This window comes from Rhinolophus sinicus, chromosome 8, assembly GCF_057876585.1.
Source record: "Rhinolophus sinicus isolate RSI-liver-muscle chromosome 8, RSI-T2T, whole genome shotgun sequence".
In the NCBI taxonomy this organism is placed as follows: domain Eukaryota; kingdom Metazoa; phylum Chordata; class Mammalia; order Chiroptera; family Rhinolophidae; genus Rhinolophus; species Rhinolophus sinicus.
Genome location: NC_142508.1, coordinates 3,580,705 through 3,601,642, shown reverse-complemented (window position 1 = coordinate 3,601,642; position 20,938 = coordinate 3,580,705). Strand labels below are relative to the sequence as shown.

Sequence of the window (20,938 nt, the reverse complement as noted above, 5' to 3'; positions counted from 1 at the left end):
GGGCAAACTGGGCCTGGCCAGCGGTTCCGCGGCGACACAGCCCCGGCTCCCAAGGTCTCCACCTCCTCCAACCCAGGCAGGTCCTCGCCCTGGCCCCGCCCCACCCTCGCCCCGCCCACAACCTGCGCTCTGTCTTAGCCCCGCCCACAGCCAGCCCAGGACCCCAGCCCAAGGACCGCCCCCGTATTAGCCCCGCCCACAAGCCTTCTTCCCGGTCGCGCGGGGGCGGGGCGGGGCGGGGCCAGCCTCACCCGGAATGAAAACGAACGGCAGCCGCTGCCGCATCCGGGCACTCGGCGGGTCGCGGCGGGCACTGTGGTGGCGAGGTGAGGCGACAGCGGCCAAGCGTCCAGTCCTGGACTCGGGGTCTCAGCGGCGCGGCTCGGCGACCCCCCTCCCTGCCGCGATCGCGACGCCTCCCCCGCCCGAATCAGGTGCTGCCGCAGCGGCGGGTGGTGGGCGCCCTGCGCGGAGGCCCGGCAGGGACAGGAACAGGGACAGGAACAGGGACAGGGACAGGGACAGGACCGGGACCGGGACCGGGACCGGGACCGGGGGTTGCAGGTTGGGGCTTCGGGACGCGCCGGCGGTTCGCGGGGCCCTAGGTTTGGGCTGGGCTGGGCGGGGGTGGAGAGGTATTTAAAAAAATGCTGTTTTCGAGCGGGAGAAACATATGTATACATTAAAATTAATCAGCCAAACAAAAGCTTGAATCATAACGCAGTTATTCCACATGTTCCCTTTGGGGTTTATTTACAGTCAAAGCCTGATTTTCTTTGCTATTGAATGAGAGAACACGGTTGACTTTCTCCGACCTCGACGATCTGATTCTGTATTTCTCACCTTCCCTGACTCTTATTTGTTAATACAAGAACCTTTTCCTCCGCCTGAGAACAAATTTAATGTGTTTTGAATATACATGCTTGAGGTGCTCTGGGTAAAGGTTGCGTAGATCAATTTATTACAAAAGTGAAACTGAAAAATTTCCACGCGCGGTTTATGGTTTATAACGTTTCACTTTCAGTTTGGAGCAGTAGTTAGTGGATTTCTGCTTTTTTGGGGGGCTGTATGTGGAACATCGTATGGCACGCACGACACTTTCTTTTCTCCAGTTAAAACCGAAAACTGATCTTCTAAACCTTTTTTACCTTTTGATTTGATTTAAAAATCTGTGTGTTCAATTACCGTGTTATCTCTGACTGGAGTTTTGTAAGTTTCACGATAGTGGTTTCAGCTTTGGTTAAACATCAAGTGGTGCAGCCGGTAGAGCCTCCTTGCTAGTTATTAATATTTGCCGGTGGTGGAGTGAGGGACACACTCCGGGTATGAAACCTCTGGGCCTTCTGTAGGTAGTTTCTTGGAGGCGATGGCAGAGGGCTGTGCATTGAGCCTTCCAAAGCTTTGCTCCAGTAAGCGGCCGGTGAAATGCCCCCCGCACCCCCATGATATTTTATTCAGAATTTCTGAAGATTTATGAGTAGGGAATTAACTTTGCGTGGTGGTCGTGTAAGTGATGTGTGTTTGAGAAGCTAATACCCATCAGGACTAATACATTTTTCTGTGTGAGAAGCAGTTCGTGAGTGCTGAAAGTCTGGGGTTCTTTTGTAGGTCGCCTGTTTGCACACAACCCCTTCCTTCAATGTATTTATTTCTTCCTTTCCTCCTCCCTGTCCTGATTATCCTCTTTCTCTCTCAAACTGATATAAAATAGATTAGAACTGTCTTTTAAAATACTTATTTCTGGAATACACTTAAGTTTTCAAACTTGATTAAAAAATCAGGTGATTGGGTTTGGGGGAGTGTGGATGACAGGCCCTGAAGAGAAAAAAGAAATTTACTTATCTAGGTGACCTTAACTCATATATTTTTCACTCTATAGAATGTGTCTTCATCCTTCAGGATCTAATAACTTTTTACTTTTCTTACCGCTTGCCTGGTTAGGCTGCACTACCCCTTTCAGCTGTTTCATACCCCGGGCAGCCTCGCCCACCCCTTTGAATTGCTCTGCTACTGAGGGCTGCGTAGCCAGCTCTGATGCTGGCAGGTGTTTCTTTGGGTGAGAGCAGTTACATACACACAGGACAGAGAAGCAGCAAGGGATTTTGTGACAGAATGCAGAGTCTGACGTTGTAGGCAGCCGTCCCAGTGCTAGTGTGGTGCTGCCTAATTTTGTGACCTCGTCGGAGGCATTTTACAAACCTGGGGCCTGGGTTTTCTCAGCTGTAAAATGATGAGCCAACCAATCTGTTATAGATCTGCTGTTGTGCTGTTGTCATAAATATCACGCAATACTTTTCTAGTATTGTCAATACTAATCAAAAACATTCAGGTATAGGGAATATTTGTTATTGATAGTTCACGGCTCAACTAACTTTTCTTTATATTTTCCTACCAGGATAGTTAGTCTTTTGTTTCATGTTAAACTAGCCAAAAGATAAGAGACTTTATAAGCTCTGTGTTGTTTCTTATAAAAGTTCACTACTTTAGGAATTCATCTTTCTCTTATTTTATCTTTTCTCTTAGATCATAGAATAATAGATTAAGAAATAGAAAAGTGTGATAACCTTGCTACATATTAGCAACTTTGAAATACATATTTTAATGTAATATACAATATATAATTGAATATATAATATATATTTCAGTATGTTTGCTATACACAGAGGGTGCCAAAAAAACGTATACACATTTTAAGAAAGGAAAACACTGTTAAACTTCTAATACTCAATATGTACCGATAACGAAAAATGAATACAAGTCACGTTTGACTTCTGCAATTACAAGAGGTGCTCAAAGTGGTTACCATCAGCGTCCAGACACTTCTGACTACGGTGAACTACTGCTTGAGCAACGTTGACCAAAGTGTCCACTTGTATACATTTTTTTGGCACCCCCCAGTATATATTTTAGAGACATCTAGAGCTAGTTAAAACCTAATCTAAAAGTAATTGAGATTAAACTGGAGTGGGAAGAGTGTAGGGGACCTCTGCTTACTCTACAAAACACATCAACGTATTAGGCAGTTGTAAGACACTTTGAAAACGTGGTGTGGGTTCTCATGTTGTGTTGTTTTGCTTTCAAGCATGGAGCAAAAGAAGTATCTCCAAGCAAAACTGAAGCGGTTTTTAAGGGAAGACAGAATTCAACTTTGGAAACCTCCATATACAGATGAAAATAAAGACGTTAGTTTGGCATTGAAGGTATTTTTCTTTTAAGACATAAATAATTAGCAGTGTTATGTATCCTTGGTGTCGACGTAAGAACGTCCAAACCTGTAGAAATATTTTCTGGTTTTTTTTTTCCCTCCAGTGGAGTTGTTCAGTTTGCCATTCCTTAAAGTAATTTTTTATATATTGCAATCACATAAGCGATAGCCCACCTTTCTTTGCCCCCCTAGAATAATCCCAGTTATTTTCACTTTTTCTGTTGGGTCTATTTTCCTATCCTTTTTTTGTTTTTATTTTTCCCTGGATCCTCTCTAACCTCTATACCTATTAAGATGTCAAACCAGTCTGGATTTCACTGTAATAGGGGCGACCACCTGTCATCAGTTTTTGCCTTAGAGTCCTGCATGGACTGTTCTGTATTTTGCCACCCCCAGCTTTTTTTGAGTTGGCACTACATTGATCAGTGTTTGCTGATATTTCTTCATAGGACCTCGCTAAGAAGTACTCGGACAAGCTAGAATGTTGTGAAAATGAAGTAGAAAAGATAATAGAAGAAATACGTTGCAAAGCAATCGAGCGTGGCACAGGAAATGAAAATTTTAAGACGACAGGAATTGCCACGATTGAGGTATTTCTACCTCCACAGCGAAGAAAAGTGAGTAATTTTCTCAAATTTACATAGGTTCTAATGCTTAGTTAACTTAGAGATGTGATTGAATAAATTAAGATTTTTTTTCTTTTAAAGCTACAGTCTGAAGTTACTTTCTTTGTCTTATTTTTGAATAGGATAGGAAAACCCTGTTGGAGACCCGATTGCACGTTACTGGCAAAGAACTGAGGTCTAAGTAAGTACCTGTGTGCCCGGTGCCCCTGGCCTTGTTCCATCGGCTCGTTGGATCCTGTGGCCAGCCTTGAGGAGACAGAGGGCAGGTGTTATTCTCCTCACTTTAGGGAAGGGGAAATTGAGGCTTTGAGGCTTCAGGACTTACTCAGGCTCACACTGGTAGTTAAGGGCAAGTGAGAACTCGAGACTGGCACCACACTTCTTCCTGTCCTGGCACAACTTGAGTCATTGTCACAAATTATGATTTTGCAACCAGTACCAGTGATTTAGAATTTTTGGTGGGAACTCAGAGTCCACCACCTAACAGGTACTTGATACATGTTTGAATTAATGAATGAGTGATAGAAATAGGAGACAGCCTGGTGTTCACCACGTCATTAGCTTTGAACTTGCTTCCTCAGTGCATTAACAGCTTGCTGGGATGCCCAGCAAAGTGTTTGAGCCGGTTTCAGGCAGTTGGCCGATCTGCAAAAGGAAAAAATACCTGCCTGTCACATACCAGTGAAATTCTAACTTTTGAGTCCTGGTTGGTTATTCCATCCACTGGTATATTTTTGAATGGCAAGTGTTTTCAGCACCTCCAGGGCTAGCCAAGCCCAGGTTTCTGAAGCTGATTTTTCTCACTTTCTTCTTTGGGCTACATCGGGGCTGTTAGGGGTGGATTCAGGAGGCATCATTCATTCAACACGCATGAGCAGGAGATTGTGTGGAACAGCCACCTACTATGGGTTCCTCCAAGGAGACCGTGGAAGATAGGGAATGGACTTTTTCCTGACATGCAGCTAGGGCTCACCTGTTCAAATGGATATATGCCACACCAGTGCTCTCCACTTGATGAGGAAACAAGTAGTAAAACAGCTTGAAAAGGAACATTATCTCTTGTGCAGTTTCAAGTAACCATCTTGTAAGCTGGCTTTATCGTGCAGTGACGTTTGTAAGTCAATAAATTGAAATAGTGCATGTTTCTGAGTAAAACGTATAAAATAGCTATCATGATTAAAGTCTTACTGGAAAATAAGATTTGATTACCTACAGTTTTCACTGGTTTATTTTACAGAATAGCTGAAACCTTTGGATTTCAAGAAAATTACATCAAAATTGTCATAAATAAGAAACAACTTCAACTAGGTATGTTATGGCAAACTATGCAGCATTTTAAAATCAAGAAATAATGACTTAGCGACTTTTTTTCTCACTCTTTCTCTATTCACAAATTTCTAGTGATTTTATTGCATGTATAATCCAAAAACAATTATTTTAGAGTTTATTAAAATAAAAACGTAAAGCAGAAAAACTTTTTTAATAAATATCTGTCTGTTCTGTGCTAGTAGGGAAGAAAGACACTATCAGTCTGACAGAAGGTTACAGAATGGAAGTGTAGGTGTCCTGAGAGGAAGATTGGGGTTCCAGAACATTCTCCCTGAGGGAGATGAGCTAAAGCTGAGTGAGGACGGGAAGACTGTGGTGGGGAGTATTCCAGACTGAGAGAGCCTCATGGTGGAGCCCGTGATGGAAATTTAAAGAACTGAGAAAGGTCCAGGGTGGCCGAGTGTGGACGGTGAGGGAGGGCAGCTCTGTTTAAGGCAGAGGTCACACGGGAAAGGGGGTAGCAAAATCACCACCTAGAAGACACTTGGCAATGTCTAGAGACATTGTTGGCGGTCATGACCTGGTGGCAGGGGGGAGAAGAGGTTGTGCTGTTGTCCCTTAGTTGGTGAGAAGCCCAGGGATGCTTCTGGACATCCTACAAGGCACGGAGCAGCTGCCACAACAAAGACTCAAGCAGCCCACGATGTCAGTAGTGCCGCTGCTGAGAAACGCTGGCCTCTGAGCCGTGTTCAGTGTTAGAGTGTTTCCTAAGAGAACTGGGCAGCCAGTGGTATCAGGAAGGGACGCACGGTAGGTCTGTGTTGAAAGGTCACTTTGGCTGCAGTAGGGCATGGGTTTGAAGGAGGCGGAGTGGACGTGGGAGACCAGTTGCTTCCGGCAGCAGTTCAGGCACTGTCGTCTGATCGCTGCCCAGTGGCTTCCTGTGGCCGAGAGAATCAAGTTCAGATCCTAGCTTGATGTAACGCTGCCTTCACAGCCTAGCCCGTCTTCCTTTCCAGCATCCCTGCTAGCCATTTCCCATGGTCTATTTTAGATGTCATAGTATCCTTTCACTGTCTGTCCTTTCATCCCAGTTAATCCTGTTTGTGGTAGCCTTCATTGGGCAGAAATCTGATCTTGTTATCAAATCCATCAGTTTTTCACCTTACTGTGTGTGTTTTAAGAAGTTCTTTTCCTCACCCGAGGGCCACAGGGAGTCTCCTGTGTTTTCTGGTATGAGCGTCCTCTGTATGAGGTCTTTAATCTGTCCCAAGTCCCCCTTTATGTATAAGGCGAAGTATCCAGCTCGATTGTCCTTCCGATACCCCTTCTAAACTTATTCTTTCCACACTGATATCTCGTGCCCCCTTTATGATTTATATATTCTTTCCATTTACGTGTAGGTTTATTCCTGGGCCAGAACCGTAGAGTTGTTTTTTAATTGAGATATAATTGACATATAACATTATATTAGTTTCAGGCGTACAACATCGTGATTTGATATTTACATATATTGTGAAATCACCATCATAATAAGACTAGTTAACATAGTTACAAAATTTTTTTGTGTTGTGATGAGACCTTTTAAGATTTATTTTCTTAGCAACTTCCTAGTATACGTTGCAGTACTGTTAATGAGAGTCACTGTACTATACGTCATATCCCCAGGACGTATTTGTCTTACAACTGGAAGTTTGTGCCTTTTGACCATCTTCACCGATAGTTTTTCTTACTGTCGTTTTGTTGTAGTTTTAAAATCTGGTAAGATGAGTTCTCCCCCTTGGCTCACATCTATTAAGGTGACTTGGCCATCAGTGGATCTTTATTTTTCTATGTAAATGTTAGAATAGTTGTCAAGTTTCTCAAAAAAAAAAAAAAAAAAGTGTTTTCTTGAAATGTGTTCAAATTTATATATGTATAATTCATAATATTTTGTTATTTTAAAATCTGTTTGCATCTGTATATACCCTTTTTCATTTTGGTGCTGATTTGTTTGCATCTTTGACTTAATTTCTGTTGTGTTTGTATATTTGGTTAATCTTTTTCATGGAGCCAGCTTTTGATTTTGTTAATATTCCCTTTCATTGTTTCATCGATTTCCGCCCTTATCTTTATTTCCATTTTATGTATGAGGAAACTGAGTCCTAGAAGATAAGTAGTTTCCTCGGGGCCTCCAGGTACAAAGGGGTAGAAGTCAAGGTCTTGGCTCTGACCCGCTGCAGCCCATGAGCTCTCCCAGTGCGCCGGGCACTACGGCTGCTCGCCCAGGCCTGTGAATTGGGTTTATTATTTCTCCAACTAGAGCGGAGGAAAACTCACGTATTTTGCTTCCTCGTTTTCCTCTTACCTTACCTAGCACAGTCCTCTCCCTGTCCTAGATTCTCAAATATTTATTGCTTCGATTTGGCTTTATGATGAGAAGAAAGAAAATTGGAAAGGGTGGATTTCGTCAGCTCTGTTTCCTCTGGGTGATGTTATCCTTGGCTTCACAGTAACAGTTGCACGAGCAGGTGTAAGCGTATTCTTGTGGCCTGGTGATTTGCAAGTACTAATGCAGGTTTAAGAATTCCGTTTAACATTGAGAATGGCCTGTTACCAGTACATTTAATGGCTCTCTTTACAGCACACATTTCTGATTTTTACAGGGAAATCACTTGAGGAACAAGGAGTGACACACAATGTGAAAGCTATGGTGCTGGAACTAAAACACTCTGAAGAAGATGCAAGAAGGAACGTCCAGGTTGAAGAAGAAAAGCAAAATGAAGCCAGACTAGAAGAACAAACAATTGAGAGGACTAGGAGAGGACTCGAGATTCTGGCAGAGAGAGGTACACGGAGCTTTTGGCTTTTCACCTCCCTCAAGTACTTCAAGGTGGCAGCGAATCACCCCGTGGTAGGGTATCACCCATGGTGGGGGTATCACCCATGGTGGGGGTATCACCCATGGTGGGGGTATCACCCATGGTGGGGGTATCACTCATGGTGGGGTATCCCCCCGTGATGGGGTATCACCCCTGGTGGGGATATTACCCGATGGTGGGGATATCACATTTTTCACTGGCTTTTCTTCCCAATCGTCTAACATGGGAAATGTCACTGTCACTGCTTTTTAACATTGAATTAATGGAGTTTCTTTTGGTCATCTTGCAGCTGAGATGGTGGTAGACCCAGTAACCACACCATACTTAGACATAGCTAACCAGACAGGCAGATCAATCAACATTCCTCCGTCAGAAAAAAAAGTAAGTACTAAGAAATTGATGGCTTGTTCTTTGATTTGCTGTCAGAAGAGAGGTAGTTTTCTAGCTATTTTATCTTAGAATGTTGCAAAGGGTTAGAAACAGTTTTCTGTCTGCAGCTCCTAACACAGAGAATGTAACTGTACAGTGTGTGGGCTCACCCTGTGATTTCAAGGCAGTAGTACAAAACGGCATGACCTCACTCTCCTGTAGCAGCGACTTGGAACATTCCCGGGTGGTGTGACACTGCCTTCAGCATGAGTGGCTTCCTCTGGCAGTGGCTTTTTGGTGTGGGCCATGTCCCCCAAGAGATGAATCATAGTGGGGGGCTGGAGAACGTATGACAGGTGATTTGCTATCTCTCCTGTCTCCCCATTCCCCTTTCCCTGTTCTAGAATTTGGAACAGGTGGGAGGCGATTTTACCTTGGAAAATCTGAACTCTGCAGCTTAGACCCTGAGATCAGTCTCTGAGCTGGAGTCCAGTAGCTTCTTCAAATGAAAAGCTCTCATGACTGGGGGTCAAGTTAATTTTAATTTTTCTGTCTTTAAAGGACAATTTTGAGTAGGTTTCACTATATGTATTATTCTGTTAAAATTAAGGATTAAAGTGAATAAGGTAACTTTGTAACTATCAGTGGATTGATATTATTTATGTTTTAATATTGGAATTACTTGCCCACTGCTCTCTTTTATTAAATGATATCATCCAGATCTTTTTGGAAAACCTTTACATGATGGAATTATACAAAAATTCAAATCTAAAAATATTAATGAACTTAAAAAATTTTGGATAACTTTTAAAAATTGGGGAATACTAGGGTTGACAGATACTTCAGAAGAAACTTGATTAAGAATGGAAAGTAAAATGAATGCTCCTTTTAAAAAGAACATATGGATTACTGCTGCTTTTTTATGTTTCATCTTAGAGAATACTAGAAATAGATCTAGGTCAGAGCATGCTACAATAAACTGATGGAAACAAACGGACAGGTACTGGTTATGACCAATCAGCCACATTGATTGAGTGCTTGCTTTCAATGTTTAAATGAAAGAAAGCTTTAACTATATTTTTCTTAATTTTGGCTTTTAAGTTTAGTTGTGATCTTTTTTTTAAACTTTGATTTCTTTAGGCTTAGTATGCTTTTAATATAATTTGTTTTATTATATTTCAAAGTGATTAAAAAAAATTCTTTTTCCGCTTAGGCCCTCATGTTAGCCATGGGATATCATGAGAAGGGCAGAGCTTTCCTGAAAAGAAAAAAATATGAACTAGCCTTGCCATGTCTGTTGGATGCTGACAAATATTTCTGGTAGGTACTTTTGTACTTGGTGAACACGTTTTAAGGGAGATGGCCCCAAATTGTACACAGCACCCTTCTAACCCCCATATACCGCAGACTTCAGGTTTTCACCCAAGATAATTGTGAAAGAGTAGTTAGATGTAGCCCAATTTGTAAATTATTTCTTCCCTTTGTGTTTCTAATTGATCTCTCTTTCCTGTAAACATATACTTTTTTACTACAAGCATGTGGGATATCACGTTTGTTTTTGTGAGGTGTTGTTGTCAGCCTGAACTATCTATTATACAGGGCTCCCCACCCCCACCCCTCCAGCTTTTCACCTCATGGTTTTGGTGTCAATGTTGAAGATCATTCCCCAAATCCATTGTTTTATTGGGGCTGTAAAAATGGTGTGATACCTTATTATCCCTTTTGCATTTGTTAACAGAATTCTTCTGAAAAGAAATATTTTTCCTCATTAGCTATTTGGTTATGCTAAGGTATAATTTGTACTGAAAGACGGAATAAAATGCTCGCTTCTTTCTCCTTATTTTCAGAATAAATGAGTTCTTTCCCTAGCATTCCCCCAAAGATAACATCACCAGTGAGGTTCCTTTCCTTTTTTTTTTAAGTATCAATATATGAACTCATGGATTTGTAACACATTTGATGTTGTGTGAGGGTTGACCCCTCAGATGACCGTTTCTCGTTTTAAATACGGAAAGAAACTACTCTTGGTCATATTACATACCATATCTCAATATGTATAATAGCAAGTTTTGATAGAATTGTTAGCAAATTCTATCAAATTATAGAATTTGATAGAAATTATATTCCCCCCAAGGGGAATATAGGAAGATAAGAAGATAGGAAAAACACCAAATGGGAAAGGAAACAGGACTGAAGTTTCTTCTAGCTACGTGATTAGAATTCATCTCCTTTATGAAGAGGGGGAACTCACAAAAATTATGCTAATAGTTGGCCCAAATAAACAGACCTTCAGAGAAAAAGTAATTCATTACTTAAAAAGGCACTGACAATTATTATTGGATTATTATATCTACTACTTACTGAACATGTTAACATACTATGAACTGAAAATATAGTTATTTTTATTCAGAGGTTCTCTGAGACCTGAAAGTAATTTCAAGCATTTGGTCAGGGTAAAAAGATTGAGATAGACACATACAGGCGAATCAAGATCAAACATGTCTTGCTAAGTAAAGATGGATTATGAGTATATGGGAATTCATTATAACATTTATAAATATACATGTATACATACAAACATACACATACACACACGGTGCCAAAAAAATTGTACACAGCCCAAAGCTGCAGAATGTACATTCTTCTCTAGTGCACATGGAACATTTTCCAAGGTAGACCACATGTTAAGCCACAAAACAAGTTTCAATAAATTTAAGAAAATTGAAATCGTATCAAATGTCTTCTTTGACCACAGTACTATGAAATTAGAAATCAATTACAAGGAAAAAAACCTGGAAAACACAAATACATGGAGGCTGAATAACATGTTACTAAAGAATGAATGGGTCAACAATGAGATCAAAGAAGAAATCAAAAGTACCTCGAGAGAAACAAAAATGAAAACACAATGACCCAAAATCTATGGGATGCAGTGAAAGCAGTCATGAGAGGGAAATTCAGAACAATGCAGGCCTACCTAAAGAAACAAGAAAAATCTCAAATTAACAGTCTATCCTTACACCTAAGGGAACTGGAAAAAGAACCGCAAAATAAGCCCAAAAGGAATACAGGGAAGGAAATAATAACGATCAAAGCGGAAATATTGAAATAGAAACCAAAAAACCCCACAACAATACAAAAGATCAATGAAAGGAAGAGCTGGTTTCTTGAAAAGATAAACAAAATTGACAACCCTTTAGCCAGACTCATCAAAAAAAAGAGAGAGATGAAAAAAAATCAGAAATGAAAGAGAACTGACAACAGACACCATAGAAATACAAAAAATTTTGAGAAAATACTACGAGCAACTATACACCAACAAATTAGACAATCTGGAAGAAATGGATAATTTTCTAGAAGCATACAACCTTCCAAGGCTAACTGAAGAAGAAACAGAAAATCTGAATAGACTGACTATCACCAGGAATTGAATCCGTAATGAGCAAGCTCCCAACAAACAAAAGCCCTGGACCAGATGGCTTTACAGGTGAATTTTACCAAAAAGAAAAAAGAAAAAAAGAAAAAATGCAATTCCTATCAAACTACCAATGACGTTTTTCACAGAAATAGAACATAAAATCCTAAAATTTATATGGAACCATAAAAGACCCTCAATAGCCATGGCAATCTTGAGAAATAAAACAAAGTGGGAGGTATCACGATACCTGACATCAAACCATACTACAAGGCTATAATAATCAAAACAGTATGGTACTGGCATAAAAACAGTCACATAGATCAATGGAACAGAATAGAGAGCCCAGAAATAAATCCATACCTATATCGTCACTTAATCTACGACAGTGGAAGTGAGAATTTACATAGGCGTAAATACAGACTATTCAATATGGGAAATCTGGACAGACATATGCAAAAAAATGAAGCCGGACCACCTCCTTATACCGTATACAATAAATTCAAAATGGATTAAAGATTTAAATGTAAGATCTGAAACCATAAAACTCTTAGAAGAAAATATAGGAAGTAAATTTGCAGACAATACACTTAGTAATATTTTTACTGATATATCGGACAAGGGAAGTAAGAAAAAAATAAACATGGGATTATATCAAACTAAAAGTTTTTTCACAGCAAAGGAAACCATCAATAAAACAAAAAGGCAACCTACTGAATGGGAGAAGATATTTGTCAATGATATATCTGATAAGAGGTTAATATCCAAAATTTATTAAAAACTCATTCAACTCAACACCAAAAAACAAACAACCCAATTAAAAAATGGGCAGAGGACATGAGGTATTTTTCTAAAGAAGACATACAGATGGCCAACAATCATGAAAAAATGCTGAACCTCACTAATAATTAGAGAAATGCAAATAAAAAGCTCAATGAGATACCATCTCACCCCGGTCAAAATGGCTATTATCAATAAATCAACAAGCAACAAGTGCTGGCGCGGATGTGGAGAAAAGGGAACCCTTGTGCACTGGGTGGGATTGCAGATTGGTGCAGCCACTATGGAAATCAGTATGGAGGTATCTCAAAAAACTGGAAATGGAACTACCTTATGACCCAGCAATTCCACTCTTAGGTATCTATCCAGAGAAATCCAAAACACTAATTCGAACATATATATGCATGCCTATGTTTATTGCAGCACTATTCACAATAGCCAAGACATGGAAAGAACCGAACTGCCCATCGGTAGGTGATTGGATTAAAAAGCTGTGGTACATTTATACAATGGAGTATAACTCGGCCATAAAAAAAGAATGAAATCTTACCATATGCATCGATATGGATGGACTTAGAGAACATTCTTCTAAGTCAGATGGAGAAAGGCAAATACCATATGATCTCACTTATATGTGGCATCTAAAGAATAAAATAAATGAGCAAACTAATCAGAAATAGTCTCAGAGATATAAAGAAAAACAGAGGGTTGCTAGATGGGAGGTGGTTGGGGATGAGGGAGAAGGGGAGAGGATTAGAAAGCACAAATTGGTAACTACAGTATTGCCACGGGGATATGAAAGATGATTTGGGGAATGCAATCAATAATGTTGTAAAGATTTTGTAGCGTGTCAGATGGGCACATGTCCTATTAGGGAGACAACTTCATGGATGGTGTAGATGCCTGACCACTGCGCTGTACACCTGAAGCTGAGTAATAATGAATGTCAACTACAATTTATATATGTGTGTGTGTGTGTGTGTGTGTGTATATATATATATATATATATATATGGTCATAGGATGTGGAGCACAGCATAAGGAATAGAGACAGTGGAAATGTAACGGCTGTATACGATGTCAGAGGGGTAGTAGATGGGGGAGAGGGTTTATCACTTTGTGAGGGGTGTAAATGTCTGTTATATTGTTTTGTACACCTGAAACTAATTAAAATAAAATAAAATAAAATGAGAAATGGGAGTTCTGCTGTTGGCCAAGATGAAATAATGGGCTAGATTTACCCTCCCATCTGAAACACCTAAAAAACTGGGCAAAATGTCTGAAAACATTAGTTTTCTGGCAATGCTAGACAGTGATCCCTGAGGTGGGAAAACAAACAATGGAACCCTGTGATGGTTTCAGTTCACTTCTGGCTACTTGCAGGGAGGAGAAACCCTGCATGGTCTCCCTCAGTTGAGGAGATGGAGCTAGGAACCCAGGGAGGCCAAACTTGTTCCCAGCATAACGGGAGTTGGCGGTGGTGGTGGTGGCGCTGGTGTGTGCGAAGCTGCTATTCCTGAGTCCTAACTTCTCTTCTTCCCATTGGAAGGATTCAGATAATAAATATCGCTCCCTTCATAAACATTAGGATCTCTGTTTTAGAGCACTCAGTCTTTGGAAATACACCAAAAACTAGAGAAGAGTTCCAGTAATTCACAAATAAGTTTTTTGGCCATTGTTCAGCGATGTTGTTTCCTTCCTCTTTGCTAGTGAGTGTGGCACAGAGCTACTGGATACAGTGGATAACTATGCGGTGCTCCAACTGGACACAGTATGGTGTTACTTCCAATTGGGACAACTGGAATGCCTTGACGATGCAGAAAAAAAATTAAACTCGGCACAGAAATGCTTTAAAAAATGTTATGGAGAAAATCATCAGAGGCTGGTCGACATAAAAGTATGTTACTGTAATTTGTTTTAGGTATGATTGAGCCCCCGTCTAAAATTTGAGTTTATTCCTGTTATTTAGACTGTTGCCAAAGAGTGATTTGAGTTGTATGCAGTGTGTTCTTTGTAAGCTGTATTTTTAACAGGATTGTTAAATTTCACAAATCTGGCTATGGCTTTGGTCTATGCAGCGTTCAGTCCTGGAGAACACAGTTACCTGGTCAGAGAATCCCACTGATCACCCTGCGTGAGAGGGCAGGTGACTGCTCAGAGGCTAATGAAAAGTGTAAATGCAGCAAATAAACACTTTGAAGAGTAACGGTTCACTTGAGTGAGCTCAAGTGCTGTGATCTGAATAAGGGTTCTTCTTGGGTAATTTCCACATGTGATCAGAATTCTGCTTGGGAGTGACAGGGGAGCGTGAGGTAGTCCTGGTTTTGGTGTTTGCATACTTCCCTTGTGTTTGCATTTGTACCAGAAGGGCCACTGCCCTGGGTGTCTGGTGACAGGTGTTCTGCCACCATTTCTTCCTATGGGACGGGATGTTCCTGTCCTCTGGGCGCTTTACTTTTACATCACGGGTAGGAAAGATATAAACGTTTTAGTAATTACATTGTGCCCCTATGGAGACAAAGGGAATTACAAATGTGAGTATTGTTCACCTGTAATTAGAAATAACAGTTTTATCCTTTTTTCCCCCCAATAATTTTAGGGAAATTGTGGGAAAGAGAAGGTACTGTTTTTAAGACTTTACTTGCTTCAAGGCATCCGAAATTATCATAGTGGGAATGGTGAAGAGGCTTGTGAATATCTCAACAAGGTAAGAAAGTGAACACTCAGAGTTGTAACCATTTTCACTTTTTTTTTTTAATCCCCAGAAGTTAAGTATTTCGTAAACTCAGTAGTGTGTGACTTGCGAGGAACACGCGTCTGTTTCCCATCCCCCTCCCTCACATACACCATAAACACATTTGTATTTGTTAGGGGAGAGGCCATAATAAGGGAACCTCAAAAAGGTGGGATTTTAGTTGGCTAGAAGCCCCCCTGTCTCTCATCTAGCCGTCTGGGGGTGGGTACTCCAGGGCAGTGCTGGTTTGGCATCTAAAGTTACTCCTGGAAGTGTCCCTTCTGGCCAGCAGAGGGGACAAGAGTCCAGGATAAGTCTCTCTAGAGATGAGCAGAAGTTGTGCCCCTCAGGTCTGCTATGTGCCACTGACCTAGACTCAACCCGGTGCCTACCCCCTGCTGCAAGGGAGGGTGAGAAATTTAGGGGATTTATTACAAAGGAGGAGGAAAGCATGGGCACCAGCCGTCTCACACTACTCAGCCTGTTTGATCATGTTACGTGACGTGTAAGTCGTGGGGCAGAGTGCTGTCTGTCTGCATAGGCTAGTTGATAACCACTCACAGAGTTGTTATTGAAAACCTGACATACCCTAATTCACATCCGTCTAATGTCCTGCAGGCTTAGCTTTGTGGGAAGCTTTACTGTTTCTATGGTTACATGACTCTTCTATTTCTTCCCGTCTGTAGGCACATCGGCTCTTTACAGAGCTATGTATTGATCCATCAAAAGTTCGCAGTTTGTTGCAGTTGGGGTTCACTGACCAGGAAGCCCGGCTGGGCCTCAGGGCCTGTGACGGGAACGTGGACCACGCAGCCGCCCACATTACCCACCGCAGAGAGGTACCTTAACGTGGTCTCGGTGACACTGGGTCACCGCCTGTGCCTTTGAGTAGGTGTGAAACTTGAGGCCATAGCAAACTTATTTACGAAGTGCCTTAGCTCGCAGATACGAAAGAGCAGAAGAGATAATTCTGCAGTAGGTATCACTGTCACTTCCCACTGGGAAATCAGGCGGAGCTTGTCTGTTTTAACTGCATTAATTTTCAGACAGTGCACTTTCTGAATTTCCTGCTGTGGTGCCAGGTAGCTCTTAAGGACAGTTAGCCAAGTGGTCTTCTCTCTTTCTCGTTTTCACTTTTAACGGAGGGTATTTCTGGAAACCATTTTAAAGGGGGCCATGTTTTCCCAGGGGGCCCTTGTTATGGTTTGAGATGCTATTCTTGCCTAGACATGAGTCAAATCATAGAAACAATCAACATTATATTAGGAAAAGGCACAGAATTTATAATCATTTAAAATAATTAGAAATAAGTACAGTATAAAAAAAAACTTTAGAATTTTGGAGTTTGGAAGGAACGTTATGTGTCTAATGTGCTAATTTTACAGTCAAGGAGCTGAGGTCCAGAGAGAGGTAATGAGTTGATACTGAGAAGTGGAACCATTTTCTTCTCTCTAAAACATGAAGCTGGTGTAGGTTATGTCACAGGTCCTTTCTAGCTGTAAACCTCAGCCGTAGACAAAGGCTCGGAAAGGCCAGTTCTGTGTGTTTCATTTTACGTTCTCCAGTTCAGTACGAATAAAAAGCAGACGTTGCTGATACTGTCCTCCTCACTGTGTTGTTACTTGATCGTTAGTAAGATTTTAGCAGCATTTGGAAAGCTGGTATTTTCAAATGAGATGTCTGTTTGAAAAACAATCCTCATCATTCCTTACATCTGTATTTACCCAGAGTGTGGTGGGGGATTAGCAGCTCTGGCATCGCTCAGGAGCCCCCCCACCCCCCGCATTCAGAATCCACCTTTTACCAAGACCCCAGGTGACTCATCAAAGGCTGAGCAGCCCTCCCACCCATGTGGGAAGCTCTCCTAGGCCCTGCCTAGAAGGGGGTCTGTGCACCTCTCTGGGACTGAGCAGTGACCTCACTGTATCTCAGTGGCCTGTTCTGGTCCTGGATGGAGGCCCCTGACTCCCGCGTGCCCACCCCGGGAGCAGCGCCACGGGCTGAGATAGGCAGACGGCCACCTCTCATTTTGTTTTTCACTTAGACTGGCAACCCCACGAATCCTACAGAGCATACATTGAGAAGGTTTTCTACAAAATCTCAATCCCCAACTCAATGAGACTTTGCTGTTTTCCTACAGGAATTGGCCCAAATAAAGAAAGAGGAACAAGAGAAGAGAAAACGCCGCCTGGAGAGCATAAACGTTTTGAAAACAATGGGCTACTCCACGTACGCAGCCAAGCACGCCCTCCATCAGGCCAGGGGGAACCTGGATGAGGCACTGAAGGTAAGGCATCCCCACGGACCCCTCACCTGCCCAACTGCCCTGACTCCGGCCCAGGCACCACCTCCTCCACGTCTCCATGTACGCTGCAGTGTCCTTCCTTGGTGCACGGAGCCTGCTTCTGCGGGCCCCTCATTCCTGGTTGGGCTCTAAGGGTCAGCACTGTCTTGTTCTCGAACCCAGTGACAGACAGATTGCTGGCCCACCTCATTCCTACCTTGGCAGGCAGCCGTGTTTGAACACCAGCCCTCCCAGCCCCGCCTGGGTGAGGTGCCCTTTGCAGGATTACCGTGGTGCCCTCCATGTTTGTGGTCTGCAGCGTGTCTGCCTAGCACACGACAGATGCTCAGTGTGCGTAAGCGAGCAGGTGTTAGTGATGAGTGAAGGGTATTCCTGTGTTTTTAGACTCTTCTCAGTAATCCTCAGAGGTGGTGGCTCAATAATTCCGATCCTGAAACCAACCATCATCAAGAAAGTCCTTCCCAGGAAAATATTGACCAAGTAAGTGAATCATCTGCGCTCCCTCTACCTGTCCGGCCTCAGGTGGGATGGGTGGGGTCACAGGTTGGCAGCAGGACAGGGCTGAGTCCTTGGCTCCAGGGGCTCTTGGTGTGACATAGGCCTGCCCTAGGGGCCAGCCAAGGACATGGCAGTTGTGGTGGGTGGAAGGAGAGCAGGAAGTATTTCCTGTGAGAGTAGGAAAAATAAGAAAGCAACCGGAAGTTCTTTCTGCAGGCTTTTCTCCTCTTGTGTACATATCCCAGTTGATACACAGCTCGTTTCCGCCAGCCCGTTTCTTTGCCTGTGACCTAAAAGGGTGTCACTGTAGCAACTGCCCACGTTTGCCCCCCTGCACAGTAGCGTGCCTGGCTCGTTGTAATGATACTGGTAACCACATTCGTATGGCACTTTGCTGTCAGCCCGCCAGGCTGTCACCATTCTCAGATGACTGGGCACTGACGCATTTGGTGTGAGTCCCTCTCAGTCCTTTCCAGGTCGCTTCTGCACACATTGGTGCCCGAGAGGGGCGTGGGAAGGATGGCCCATGGTATATGCGTGCCGTGGGTTTTATAAACGTATGTCCTGGAAGGTATGGCTGTGTTCGCCGCAGGCGTACTGCACGTGTGTCAGCCCCGTGTAGTCGAGCTGCGTCGGCAGTGCCGCCACCTCCCTGTGTTCTCCCCCAGCTGGTGTACATGGGCTTCGACACGGGAGCTGCCACCGCTGCCCTCAGAGTGTTCAGGGGCAACGTCCAGCTGGCAGCGCAGACCCTGGCTCTCAATGGAGGCAGTCTCCCTTCTGACCTGCAGCTCGCGGCGGAAGACTCGTCCTCAACCCCATCCACGTCCCCTTCCGATTCTGCAGGTAGGTCTGCGGGCTCTGAAGACCAGCTGAGAGCCATGTTCTGCTGAACGGGAAGCTGACAGGCGGGAAGGGACCTGGGGACACACGGGCATGGGTGTCGTGCTGCCGGCGGCTCCACGCGCAGGGAAGGTGTAGCTGAGGCTGACGGGGTCAGTGCCCTCCTTGCCATGGGTTCTCCGCTTTTCTTTTGCCTTAACTCACGTGTTACTGTGTGACCTTATTGCAGGTACCTCGAGTGCCTCGACAGATGAAGATATGGAGACAGAGGCAGTCAATGAAATATTGGAGGATATTCCAGAACACGAGGAAGATTATCTCGACTCAACTCTGGAAGATGAGGAAATTATGATTGCGAAGTACTTATCCTACATAGAAAATACAAAGTCAGCAAGAAAGAAAAACTAAATAGTGAACAGAAATAAGTACTAAGTTTCTGCTTATAAATTCTATCATTATGCAAAGTGTATTACAGCTCTTCTTTTTCTTCTTACTTTTTATCTGATTTTGCTCCGGAGTCCTTTGTACCTGGTGTAGGAGGGGCGGGCAGGGGACAGGGACGTATAAGGTTAGAGGAGACTTGGGGTGGGGGCCGGGGTGCTGGTCCCTCCATCTGATTTGGGGAAGGACTGTCTGGCCTGGTCTGCCCTTCCCCGGCTGCTTGCCTGCGACTCCTGCAGTCCTCACTGCTTGGTTTCTTCCCACCCAGTAAGGGGACCGACTGAAGCATAGGGTGGCCCTGAGAGAAGCCTCCTGTCTGCCTCCTCTTCCTCTTGCCTGGCTCGCCTGCCCTCCTGAGCCCACTGCTGATCTTTGCCTTCTTCCCATGATGCAGCTCTGCCTTCCTGCTTCCCCCTCACTGCCCGCCCTGAATGTCCTTTGAATCTACAACCATTCCAGGTGCTTTGGGGGCGTAAAGAGGAGGCATGGGCTACAGTTGTGCCAGACGCCGTCAGCCTGAAACCAATGTTTTCTGCTCTTAGTTTAGTAAAATATGCACTTGAAATTCAGAATTTATATGTCTTCGAAATTCTCCTTTACAAAAATAAAATCTTTTATTAAAGGAGAAAGTCTTAAACGCTAACAGAAGCAACTTATTTTTAATTAGCCTTTTCAGCTGCTGTGCTGTCATACTAAACTCACTGCTGGCTAGGATATCTCCCAAGAGATTAAGGTATATTTTCTGCAGGTTTTGTGAGGGTTTTTGGTATCTCTGGATTACAGAAGACTATTTCTAAAGGTGTGTCCTTAGCCTTTTACTGGCTAAGGAACCACGCTTACTGCGCCCTGCATTCCTCTTGATGGACTCGTATATGAAATGAAAACCCATCCCAGCGCCAGGACACAGCTGGCAGCAGCCAGGCACTGACTGAATCAAGTGCGTAGATATGTTTTCAAGACACTTCCTGCACTTCCAGAAGTCGCTGGAAGCTCCTGTGACTGAGGGCAGATGGGTCACTGCCACGTTCTGTCCAGGGGTTGGCGGAAATGCTTTGACTTTTTCTCTGTTTTCATAAAGCTTGGACAGCAGTCCACTTGGAACGGGTGGAAGTTTTTTCTTATCATTCTTTTTAAAATGGGTAATACAGACGGAAATAAAAGGTGGAAAATATATTCAGAAATTGTGAGCCTAATTTTGTGACAAGTTACTCAAACTAAACTGTTCTGAGTATTGAAAATGCCTGGGTGGTCTAGAATGTCATTTAGATTTGAGACATTTGCTTCCACTGAGTTCTGTGAGGAAATCAAAACATCAATGCCTGTTATAAAAAGATGAATGTAAAAAGCAGGGCTGGGGCTGACGGTGGGGAGGAAGACTAAAGTGGGGGTGCGGGTAATGAGAGGCGTGATGACACGGTTGCTTGGCCTCCTTTGGGACCGTGTCTGACGTGTCAGATTTGGGCCTGAATTGCAGCTTTTGGCTAGCGAGTTACTGTCCTGGGTTTGGGCCAGACGTAGCCTCTAGCTTTCCAAGTGACTTTTAATGATCACCGAAAAGGTTAGGGAAGCAGCCATGCCAGCAGGTCTCTGACT

General features: G+C 43.1%; 1 protein-coding gene across 3 annotated transcripts; it reads left to right on the top strand.

Annotated features, from left to right (window-relative positions):
* Positions 1-206: 206 nt before the first annotated feature.
* NUB1 (negative regulator of ubiquitin like proteins 1) lies at positions 207-20,518 on the top strand. 3 transcript variants are annotated; one of them, XM_074315112.2, is made up of 15 exons: positions 207-326; positions 3,083-3,200; positions 3,655-3,822; positions 3,954-4,012; positions 5,069-5,139; positions 7,746-7,928; positions 8,251-8,342; positions 9,544-9,650; positions 14,235-14,421; positions 15,124-15,231; positions 15,945-16,097; positions 17,399-17,545; positions 17,948-18,043; positions 18,730-18,907; positions 19,134-20,518. In XM_074315112.2, exons 2-15 carry the CDS (start codon positions 3,084-3,086, stop codon positions 19,310-19,312), a joined length of 1,845 nt encoding a protein of 614 aa, XP_074171213.1. In that variant the 5' UTR covers positions 207-326; position 3,083; the 3' UTR covers positions 19,313-20,518. The 3 variants fall into 3 exon arrangements, with proteins under 3 accessions (XP_074171213.1, XP_019568386.2, XP_088655922.1); XM_019712827.3 differs by having other exon boundaries at positions 235-434; XM_088799796.1 differs by having other exon boundaries at positions 242-340; positions 3,090-3,200; positions 19,134-19,955.
* Positions 20,519-20,938: the final 420 nt, after the last annotated feature.